The sequence below is a fragment of the Lipotes vexillifer genome, unplaced genomic scaffold (assembly GCF_000442215.2).
Source record: "Lipotes vexillifer unplaced genomic scaffold, Lipotes_vexillifer_v1.1 scaffold429, whole genome shotgun sequence".
Taxonomy (NCBI): Eukaryota; Metazoa; Chordata; class Mammalia; order Artiodactyla; family Lipotidae; genus Lipotes; species Lipotes vexillifer.
In genome coordinates, this window is record NW_006784171.1 from 787,305 (window position 1) to 798,845 (window position 11,541).

General features: G+C 40.9%; 1 protein-coding gene across 3 annotated transcripts; it reads left to right on the top strand.

Annotated features, from left to right (window-relative positions):
- The first annotated feature begins 217 nt into the window (after window positions 1-217).
- On the top strand, window positions 218-10,341 carry LOC103088639 (myosin regulatory light polypeptide 9). 3 transcript variants are annotated; one of them, XM_007456561.1, is made up of 4 exons: window positions 218-259; window positions 6,215-6,413; window positions 6,904-7,065; window positions 9,843-10,341. In XM_007456561.1, the coding sequence occupies exons 2-4, from the start codon at window positions 6,230-6,232 to the stop codon at window positions 10,013-10,015; spliced, it is 519 nt and encodes a 172-aa protein (XP_007456623.1). In that variant the 5' UTR covers window positions 218-259; window positions 6,215-6,229; the 3' UTR covers window positions 10,016-10,341. The 3 variants fall into 3 exon arrangements, with proteins under 3 accessions (XP_007456623.1, XP_007456622.1, XP_007456624.1); XM_007456560.1 differs by lacking the exon at window positions 218-259 and adding an exon at window positions 5,164-5,208; XM_007456562.1 differs by lacking the exons at window positions 218-259; window positions 6,904-7,065 and having other exon boundaries at window positions 6,230-6,413; window positions 9,843-10,015.
- Window positions 10,342-11,541: the final 1,200 nt, after the last annotated feature.

The window sequence follows — 11,541 nt, forward strand, 5'->3', positions numbered from 1 at the left end:
GCCCGCTTTACACGTCCTTCCCATGCACTTGGTCAAAACTGCGCTCTTTGAGCACACCGGCAACTCCCCCGCCCCGTCGCCCTTCCATTAAGCCAGGCTCACACTGTTAGCAGAGAATGGTGACTCGCTTCCTTCCGGTCCGGTAAGCGGAGGCCGGAAGTGTTGTTTGCAGCGTCTCTGGGAGTGGGAGGGAGTTTGTAGCGGCAGCCAGGGCAGCGAGGGGTTCCCTGAAGCGCTCGGGTTCTCGCGACTGAGCAGGGTGAGTGGTGCTCGCGGTCGGGCGCGTGAGGCCCATGCCGGGGCGCATCCCCTCGGGACGGCTTGGGGGTGGGGGGCAGTGGCTCTCCCCCGGCTCCGGGAGCGCACCTGGGCAGGTGTACCAGCCGGTTCCCGGGTTTCGAGCCCCAGGGCCAGCTCCAGCATCGAAGGCCGCGGCCGGAAGCGGCCCAGACGCCGACTTCGCTCCTTTGCCCAAAGTAGGAGCTCGGGAAGTGTGGCATACTCTGCTGGCGCTGCGAGCTTGGGCGGCAGCAGGCCTGCGAAACCCGAGCCCAGCGGAGCTGACTCTGGGACTAAGTTTAGTTTATAACGTAAACTTGCCCGATTTAAGAGAGTTTGCGCAAAAACTGTAGCCCAGTGCGCTCCCCTCACCTCCCCCCCCCCCGCCGCGCTGCAGCTGTTGTTGCAGCTGTGTGGCTACGTTTAGTGGGAATAACCACCTCAAATTAGCAACTTCCTCAGCTCAGTGTCCACTCTTGTAATTAGAGTTTTATTTGTAAGTGATATTTGGACAAAGAAGAGTTCGGGGTTTAGTTTGCGGCTCCAGAAAAACTCCAAAATACAATACCGTGTTACTCATGGGTGGAAACTCGGGGTTAAGTCAATTTCCCAAAGTGTTTTCCTTTTAAAGTAGTTGAATTGGTTTATCAAAGAGTGTATCAGTTCTTTACAGAACTTTGGAACAGAAATAAGCGTTAGGTTGAGATTTTAACTTAAGTGCAAAAAGTTTTATATCTAAAGGTGAAGAAAGTGAATATTTCCTAAAATTACTACTATTTGTTTCATGTTCTGGAAGCCTTTTGATAAAACTTAACCAGAAAAAGCTTTTTATTTAAAAAAGTGAGGCTTTACTGGCAAGTGAACCACGACAAAGAATTGCCTTTGTCAAGTGCTGAGAACTTTTTGGGTGTGGCAGTCTAAGGGAACTAATCCTACCTTCTACCGGAAGTTTGCGTAGGAATTGAAAACTTGTTTTAGTTGGAACGGAAGCACCAGCCTGAAAATGTACTTTTAAAAAGCCGTGGTTAGCACCAAAAAATTACATATACTTAGCTTTGAAAAAAGGAGTGCATTGATTAAATGAGACAGTAGATTTGGTAAGCAGATACTACGTGCTCTCACTTTAGGAAGTGTTTTCAAAAATGGGAGTTTTTCCTTAAAGAATATAATCATATTTCCAGAATACTATCAATTTGAGTGTTAGTTCTGTAGAAAAAGTCTTAGGATTAGTTTACATTTATTACCACTACAAACGCTGGACTCTAGGATTCTAACTAGAGTAATCTAATGTAATATTGGTATGGATTAATCCCATTTTATAAATGAAACCAAAGTATCTAGAAATTCTGAAAAATCTTCTGGTTGCCCTTGATGTGTGGGGAAAGCCTCTTTGAGGATCTTTATTTTCCATTTCCCCCATCACTTAATCTAGTCTAACATCTTCCTTACATAGTTTGTATCCCTCCTTTTGTCATAACCCTGGATGATTCTCTGCCTATTTGATCAAGCTAAAAGGATAAATCTAGAAATTCATTACCACCAACACTCCCTTTCCCTGATTAAGACAAGATTATACTCCTTCAGGTCTGTAAACTGAATCTCCTTGACTGAATCTCTTCTATATATGTAATAGAAGTTGGCTCTGCGAGTCTGTGGGTTTTCAAGTTCCATACGACATATAGCCCTTCACACCAAAGATCTTAAATTAAATGCTTCAAAAATAGACTCTAGGGGCTTCCCTGGTGGCGCAGTGGTTGAGAGTCCACCTGCCGATGCAGGGGACGCAGGTTCGTGCCCTGGTCTGGGAAGATCCCACATGCCGCGGAGCGGCTGGGCCCGTGAGCCATGGCCGCTGGGCCTGCGTGTCCGGAGCCTGTGCTCCGCAACGGGAGAGGCCACAACAGTGAGAGTCCTGCGTACCGCGCAAAAAAAAAAAAAAAAATAGACTCTAGACTATAACTTAGGATGAGTGAGGACATAACTCGGAAATCTCAGGTGCCTTCATGGCAATCTTCCCACCCTAAATAAAGAATAGTTACATTGATGAATAAAATATTTTCAATTTTATTTTGCCCTAGTTTATGAGAGTTGTGTGTTTGCTGAAGGCTTGTTACATGCAGAGGGTTACGGGTTGACTCATTTGGGGAGGGTAAAAGTGGACAGCATCCTAGAATCATAGCAAGGAGGACAATGACAGTATCTGTCATCAATGATCTTCTCCTTCGGATCATAGCACTGTTCCTTATTGGGCTCCCTCTCTGCCAGTGTTTATTCCACCCATACTTTCAGTTTGGTAGGGGAAAATAAAAAACACCCTTTCCTTATTTTGAAATAACCGACTGCAAAGCTGAACTCCCTATCACTATAAGGATCTGGGTTTCTGGTGGGAGGTAAACTCACAGATCAGAATCCAACCTCCTTGAAAAAGTAAAGGCCCATGTAGTAACTTGCCCAACGGTATACTACCAGTTTTTGGTAGAATTAACTACCCTAATTTGTTAGAACTAAGACTAACATTTAAGTCTCTTAATTCTAAGGATGTCTTGTAGCTTTTAGGATTTTTCAGTCTTCTCCCCCCGCCCAAATCTTTTAGAAACAAAGATCTTTTCTGAACTCACAATATTTGATAATCATGTACCACCTTTGAGTTATTTTTCATTTTTGTTACACATTGTTTTAACTTGAGCGCCATACTCCTGGAATGAAAACTATGTGACTCATTTCATAAGGTGAACCAATCATCTCATTTCTTTAAAATTGCCTCCCCAACTATATTTTAAGCTCCTTGAAGATAGCACACCTACCTTACATTTCTTAATTCTTAAAGAATAATCAGCACTCATGACATTTAATGCACATGAATGTAATTCTACTGATCATATTAAAGGTTGATGGTTAAGTATCGAATGAGCTAAAGAAAAATTCTGTGAGACCACTGTCAGTGCTGACCCCCAAAAAACCTTTGTAATGTTCAAAAACTATGTTAGAATGCATTTACAAATTTAAAGAATGCGTGATTTTAAAAAGGCTAAATAGGGGACTTGCCTGGTGGCACAGTGGTTAAGAATCCGCCTGCCAGTGCAGGAGACACGGGTTCAAGCCCTGGTCTGGGAAGATCTCACGTGGCCGTGGAGCAGCTAAGCCCGTGCACCAGAACTACTGAGCCTGCACTCTAGAGCCCGCGGGCCACAACTACTGAAGCCCACCACCTAGAGCCTGTGCTTCGCAGCGATGAGAAGCCACTCAACCCAATGAAGAGTAGCCCCCGCTCGCCGCAACTAGAGAAAGCCTGTGTGCAGCAACGAAGACCCAACACTGGCAAAAATAATAAATTTATTTATTTTTTAAAAAAAGCAACTGTAAAAAGGCTAAATAGGAAATACATCAAAATTCAAGAAGTGGGTATGTGTTACTTTATAATCCAAACTAAGTTTTTAAAAGGTGTATAGAGGACCCACACCAAATGGAGTATTATAAGTTTTTTTGTTTTGTATTTTATAAATTTATTTATTTTTGGCTGTGTTAGGTCTTCGTTGCTGTGCGCGGACTTTCTCTAGTTGTGGCGAGCGGGTGCTACTCTTCGTCGTGGTGCGCGGGCTTCTCATTGCGGTGTCTTCTCGTTGCAGAGCACAGGCTCTAGGTGCACAGGCTTCAGTAGTTGTGGCTCATGGGCTCTAGAGTGCAGGATCAGTAGTTGTGGTGCACGGCCTTAGCTGCTCCATGGCATGTGGGATCTTCTCAGACCAGGGCTCAAACCCATGTCCCCTGCATTGGCAGGCGGATTCTTAACCACTGCGCCACCAGAGAAGCCCTATGAGGTTTTGTAGATTAAAAAAATCAGTTGTATCAACCATTTGACCTATAATTTTCATCAGTTTGTTTGTTCTTAAAATAACTGATTCTTAACCCTGCGCCACCAGAGAAGCCCTATGAGGTTTTGTAGATTAAAAAAATCAGTTGTATCAACCATTTGACCTATAATTTTCATCAGTTTGTTTGTTCTTAAAATAACTGACATTTGTGCGTCATTAGGGGAATATAATGTAGTCAAACAAAAGAGACTGTTCTTAAATATTGCTTTGTTTTGCAAAGACATGGCATACCTAAAATATTAAAGAGACGTGGACTGGTAAATATATGCCACTCATTGGGTCTCAACTGCTAACCCGAGTCCTGGAGTCCATTTAAGAGATGGACGAATAATACATATATGTTATAACTCCTTGTAGTTTTTAAAACTGCATTTAGAATAGAGGGGGACATTACAGTTCCATATAGTTTAGATAGTAGTGGGATTTACTGCGTCCAGAGGTGTTACAGAGTAAAAATATGCTTTCATAAAAGGGTGATTACAGGAAACTTGGAAACTAGGGAAGAGTATATATCACAACTGCTATGTCACGTAGAGTATATCTTACCAGCAACACATTCCAGTGTATCCTAGGAGTGCTATATTTAATGGACTGGAATTTGTGACTCTCCTTTGTGGAATTTCCTTCTAAAATCTGAGAATAGATTTAGCTTAAAAAAAAGAAAATCTGAGGCAGAGTCAGAACTTTTCTAATTATTTCCATAATTGAATTTAGCCTGGCTGATGTGGTGTAATCAAGGAAAGAATGTAAGTAATAAGTTTTTAAACTCATGCAGAGCGTTGTGTTCTGAAGTCACTTTGCAGTACTGACATCTAGGTAGTGCTTCATTCTTTGCAATCCACAGACTTATTTTTAGAGTAAGGGCATAGTGTTTTGCTACATCATAGTTAAATGTTGTTTTCAGAACGTAAGCTTTAAAATTGTTGTCCTGGTCAGAGAGTGAAATCAGTAGTGCCTATTTTAGACCTGCTTCAAAGAATATAACTGAATACAGTGTCTTAGTCTTGTGTGTTAGAGGTTTTGCAGACTGCCATTGCCACCTCAGCTCTGAAAGATGGTATGGTAAAATTTTATTATCTGATGACTGGGATTTTTAACTTCAGACAGACTTTCATAGTATTAAATATTGTGTTGAAGGGAAAATTACCTCTTCATCTTAGGTATTATTAAACATTATTTTTAACTTAAATTTTACAGGGATAAATTTAGATTAGAGAGCAAAGGTAGTTTCTGTACCTCTTAAAATGCTTTCTAAAACTTTTTAAAAACTAAAGTGCTTTAAAATTTTTTATTGTGCTCTGATTTTTGTTTAGAGGACTTAGTCACTTCAAGTGATTTAGCTTAGCTCTGTGCAACAAATTGGTTAGGATAGAGTGGAAATATTTACAAAACTTAATTATTGATGAATTACCTTTGGAGTTTTCTATACTTTTTCAGTTAGCCTTTTAACAGATATCTTTCCTAAAGTACTTTGATTCCAGGAGTGAGGGTGCGATAAGAAATGTTAGTTGCGAGTGGAAGAATGATATTTGGCACTAAGATTAGGAGATGAAGACCTGTCCCAACAGTTAATCGTCCTTCCTTCTTTCTGCCCACCTTAGAATGGGAGGCTGGTTTCAGCTAGGGCTGCAGAAGGATAGACCTGTTGAAGATGAGTTAGTGTCCCTCAGTACTCCATAGCACTGATGTACAGAACCCAACATTTTTTGTTTCTTATTTTCTGTATTGTTATTAAGCTAGTAGATTGGGTTATTGGTCCTTAATCAGCTGTCCAGTAGTACTGGGGACAGGAAATCTTGTTGATAATGCTCTGAGCTTTGAATTAATGTTGGTCATAGTTTTGTCACAACTACTAAGGATGAGTGAACTCAAAGCATGAGTCTGGTTTTTCTCTTTGTAGATTGATTCTCTGCATAATGGTATCGATTAGTTGAGAGAGATTTTTGCCAAGTGATACTATCCTGTGGAATAGTCTTTAGACACATCTCTAAGTGGCTCAAACGTATCAGGAAGGTTGGTTCAGTTTACTTTTTGTTATTTCTTGTATTTCCCTTCTTTGTTAGGATTTAACCGCCACCATGTCGAGCAAAAGAGCAAAGACCAAGACCACCAAGAAGCGCCCCCAACGCGCAACCTCCAATGTGTTTGCCATGTTTGACCAGTCACAGATTCAGGAGTTCAAGGAGGCCTTCAACATGATCGATCAGAACAGAGATGGTTTCATCGACAAGGAAGACTTGCATGATATGCTTGCCTCCCTGGGTAATGATCAGTTTTAACATTAATAAATCAAACAGAATTTCTATAACACCTTTTATATTTATTTCTTAAGCCAATCTAATGGTGCTTTGTGAAGCCAATCTAATGATGTTACAGTTCACTAAGATTCAAAGTCTGGAGCATTGTTTCCCAAAGCATGGTACCCAGAACACCTGCAGATTTCTGGCCAGGTCTCAGGGTTAGGCTGGGGGCCAGCCATGTACGTGCATGCACTGCAAACACTGATCTTGATTGTGAGAGCAGTGTTATTCCTCCTGACATCCAGTGGAACAGCACACAGTCTCCAGACTTTTAATACGGATCCTATTCATTGAGAAGACTTTTTTCCGAATAGTTTTGCTATCTTGAATGCAAATAGCAAACTGTTTAAATGACCATCTTTCTTGTCAAAATGTTTACCATGATGAATTGTTGATGCGTTTTGTGGTGTAATTATCACCCTCTTAAAATTATGACCCTCTTTTTTGTTTAGGGAAAAATCCAACTGATGAGTATCTGGATGCCATGATGAATGAGGCTCCAGGTCCCATAAATTTTACCATGTTTCTCACGATGTTTGGTGAAAAGTTAAATGGCACCGATCCAGAAGATGTCATCAGAAACGCTTTTGCTTGCTTTGATGAAGAAGCAACTGGTAAGTCTGAGGTAACCTTTAATTACCAAGTGATTTAATTTTTGGTTATGGCAACTAAAATATATAATAACTTGAAATATGATGACATATAATACCCTCAGGTTTATACCATACCTGTTTTGGGGGATTTGGGGGGACAGGTTTTGCCTATGGCTTGTTATTCACTCACTTCACTGCCTCTGCCCTTAAATATTTAATTTACAATTTAATAGGTATATTTGAAACTTCTTTAGGAAACTTATGTTACTCCTTTACTAGAATAATTCCACAAGGGTCAGACACTCAATAAATGTGTGTCAAACGAATATCTTTTACTGGAGCAATCTTGGAAAAAGTTTAAATTGCTGTAGGCAGTGATACCAGTACAATCCTATGTTTGTTTATCAGGTACCTCTCAGCTCTGAGAGTGTTTAGATCTGGTATCTAACCTCTCCCTCTGGAATCAGGTGCCCCGGTTTCATAATCCTATTCTGCATAATAGCTGTGTGATTTCAGGCGAGTTACTGAACTTCTCTAAGCCTCTGTTTTCTTATTTGTAAGATGGACAGTAATATTACCTACCTTAGGGTTGTTGTGAGGATTAAATGAGGAAATGAGATAGTAACTTACTGCCTGCATAGAGTGAACTCTCAAAGACACCCAAAAGGTTAACTAAGTACATGCCCGATAAGGGGGTAACTCACATGGCAAGTTTTTGAGAAGGAAGGCACACCCTCTGGTCACACAGTCCAAGCATAGTTTGGGCATGGAAGCACAGTCTCCCCACTCTGGCTTTCAAGACTGCACGATAGGGCCTCATTTGGCCTGTTCAAGTAGACCACCCTCAACTCTTCCTAACCTCCTTCCAGACTCCTCCATGCGTTGTTGCCCTGACTTACCTCCACCATTTCTGCCTCTACCTTTCCTCCTTATACCACCTCCTTCCTCCTTCCCCTTGAAATCAAGACTGAACAGTTATTTCTGGAAGGGGTAGGGAAGGGGCAGGCAGAAGAGACCTTTTTCCTGCTAAAAACATTTGTGTATTGATTGAATTTTTTACAGTCAATGGGTATTACTTTTTTAGTGGAAGGGAATAAAACCATAAAAGAGTAAAGTGTCTTATTTATTCTTCAAAGTCATCTCAATGGTCACATTCTTTATAGAGCCTTACCTGTGTTTTCATACTATTTTCTCCTGACCTCTGGGAAAACTTAAAAGCTCTCCCTTTCCCCCCTCCCAAGTATTTTATGTATGTCTCTACTGGCACATACTCTACCTGAGCTTCTACTTTAGTTGTGTGCTTGTTTCTTTTCTTTTCTTTTCTTTTTTTTTTTTTTTTTTTTTTTTTTTTTTGCTGTCCGTGGGCCTCTCACTGTTGTGGCCTCTCCCGTTGGGGAGCACAGGCTCTGGACACTCAGACTCAGTGGCCATGGCTCACGGGCCCAGCCGCTCCGTGGCATGTGGGATATTCCCGGACCAGGGCACAAACCCGTGTCCCCTGCATCAGCAGGCAGACTCTCAACCACTGTGCCACCAGGGAGGCCCGTGTGCTTATTTCTAATCATCACAGTCTCTCCCTGCTCCCAGGATAATGGCTGTGTCTTCACCAGCATTCCATTCCCATCTTTGTAACCCCTCCCAGCTCCTACCACAGTCCCTTGCACATAGTCAATGATGATTTTACATGATAGTTGAATGACTTGGCTAGAGATGGGGATTTATTTCTACAAGCTAAAAGTCTAAGATTTGGAGAACTTTTTTTTTTAATCTAGGATTGAATTAGCAAAAACAATCCATAAATCTAGAGTTTCTTTTGTGAACTGACCTTACACTTTAAACTCATAGGAAATATATTATCGATGTTTTAGCTTAATTTCACATACAAGGAAGTTGTCAGATTTTTCTTTTTTTACTTTATGAATTTCAAAATTTCTGTGCTTGAATGGTCATTTATTACCTTTGGATTACTGCATTAGTGGGTCTCAATCATGATTGCTCATGGGATTTACTTGGGGAGCCTTTTAAAAATATCAGTAACAGATAATAAATCAAGGGTGGCCTCTGGGGTTGTTTTGTTTTGAGCTCCCTGGATGATTCTTATGTGCAGTCAGGCTTTATGAGAACCCTGCTTTCACAAGTCCAGAGTACAAAGCCTTCCTCTCAGCTCCCCACTATACCCCCAATGCCTATCCCAGTGTCTGCAACATAGTTAATGCTCAAATATCTACTCAGTGTTTTTGCACATCCTGGGCCTGAACATATTTGTTACTGAATCTAAAATTAGATATGTTTAAAAAAATTTTTTTAATCTCATTTTACATATAAAGAAAAAGAAGGAGGTAAAGTGAAATGCCTGAAGTAACATAGCTTGTTAAAACTGGACCTCAAGACTTCAGTATTCTTTCCACTGAAGCACTTTATCGATGTTTATGATGATTTTAGTGTATTTACTTGTAAATAAGTGTGACCATGCTACTTTAAGGAACCACGAGGCTTAGATTCCTTAATCATACTTTATGGCTTGTGGTTAGGCATAGGCTTAGCCACTGTTATCGAGATCAGGAGATGGATGTCGGGTGAGGTCAGTAGAGCAGAGCAGGTTAATGTCACTAAGCAACAGGGCATTTTCTAGGCAGCTGTCTGCTGAGGCTGACTTCATCATGTCAGGACCTCATATTTCATACATTTGCATGCTTCTAGTTCTTAACATATAGCCCATGCTTAGTCAAGTGTAGATGCCCCTTGCAATTACTCCTCAGAGTAGTGTGACTTCTGATCCCTGGTTCTTTTCTCTTTAGGCACCATTCAGGAGGATTACCTGCGAGAGCTGCTGACCACAATGGGAGATCGGTTTACAGATGAGGAAGTGGACGAGCTGTACAGAGAAGCACCTATTGACAAAAAGGGGAATTTCAATTACATTGAGTTCACGCGCATCCTTAAACATGGAGCAAAAGACAAAGATGACTGAAAAGAACTTCAAATTCCAGCCAAACTTTCCTTGTTGCTACTTTGGGTATTTCTGAGACTTTCTCTTAGAGCCTATTGCATGCCCTTAGCTTTACAGCTTTTGCCTTTCTTGTTGTATTTATTCTAAACCATTTGGGGCACATGCATCTCTATAATCAAACTGGAAATGGGACTTTTTATCATTTTCAGAATAGAAAATAGGGTAGTTTAACTTACCTCTATCTTCCCCTCCCCCAATAACTGCAGTCTACAAAGAGTTGATATATTTTTTCAGAGAAAGTTATTCACTCAATTTTTTCTGAACCATAATTAAACTTTATGATAGAAACTTACTTGTTTAAAACTTCTTTATTTACCCAAATTGGCTTAGTTGGTCTTGGTTGTAATTTTTTATTTTTTTATTTATTTATTTTTGGCTGCGTTGGGTCTTCGTTGCTGTGCGTAGGCTTCTCATTGCAGTGGCTTCTCTTATTGCAGAGCATGGGCTTTAGGCACGTGAACTTCAGTAGCTATGGCTCGAAGGCTCTAGAGCACAGGCTCAGTAGTTGTGGTGCACGGGCTTAGTTGCCCCGCAGCATGTGGGATCTTCCCTAACCAGGGCTTGAACCCGTATCTCCTGCATTGGCAGGTGGATTCTTAACCACTGTGCCACTAGGGAAGCCCTTGGTTGCAACTTCTAAAGAAAGGTAGTGGGAATTCCCCGGCGGTCCAGTAGTTGGGACTCCGCCTGCACTTTCATTGCCAAGGGCCCGGGTTCAATCCCTGGTCAGGGAACTAAGATCCCACAAGATGCGCGTGCGGCGCGGCCAAAAATAAAGAAAGAATCAAATGAATCAAAAGAATCAAATAAAGAAAGAATCAAAAGAATCTAGGATTGAGGCAAATCCTAGAAAATAATATGGTTGTTAGACCTCCCCCTTACTCCTGCCAGTTTTCCTAACAATCCTACTCCTCTGCTATTCACTCTTCCCCCTTTTTAAAGAAAGCCAATTTTAACTGCCTTTATTGAGTTTCCTGCACTTTGCCTTCCAATTTTAAAAATAATTTCCTGTAAAATTTACATGTATATGATAGCTTTGGTAGCTTTAAATCCTAAAGTTTAACATACCTGCCAACATCACCCCATATCTGTTCTAATCTTTTGTACATAACTTCATGTCATTTAAAATTAGACCAGGCCACTGAGTGTAATTTTAATTTGTCCTAATTTTTAAAACAATTTTAGCCCCAAAGGTTCTATGGAATCCTTCTACCAAAAAGGCGGATTTTTTTGTATTGTATTTCAAAGTGTTGGAAACACAACATGGTTGTTGTTGGTTTGTTTTGGGTTTTTTTGTATATAGTTTCTTTTTATCACACAGTCCTCACTGAAGTACCATGTTTATTTATGCAGAGATTCACATGAGTTCATTTGTGAATGTTTGACATTCCTGACCTGCCCATGGTCAGAACAGCTGAAGCTACATGCCTGGGAAAGTGAGGTCATTATTTCAATCCTAAAAATAACTTCTGCTATTTGCAGGAATG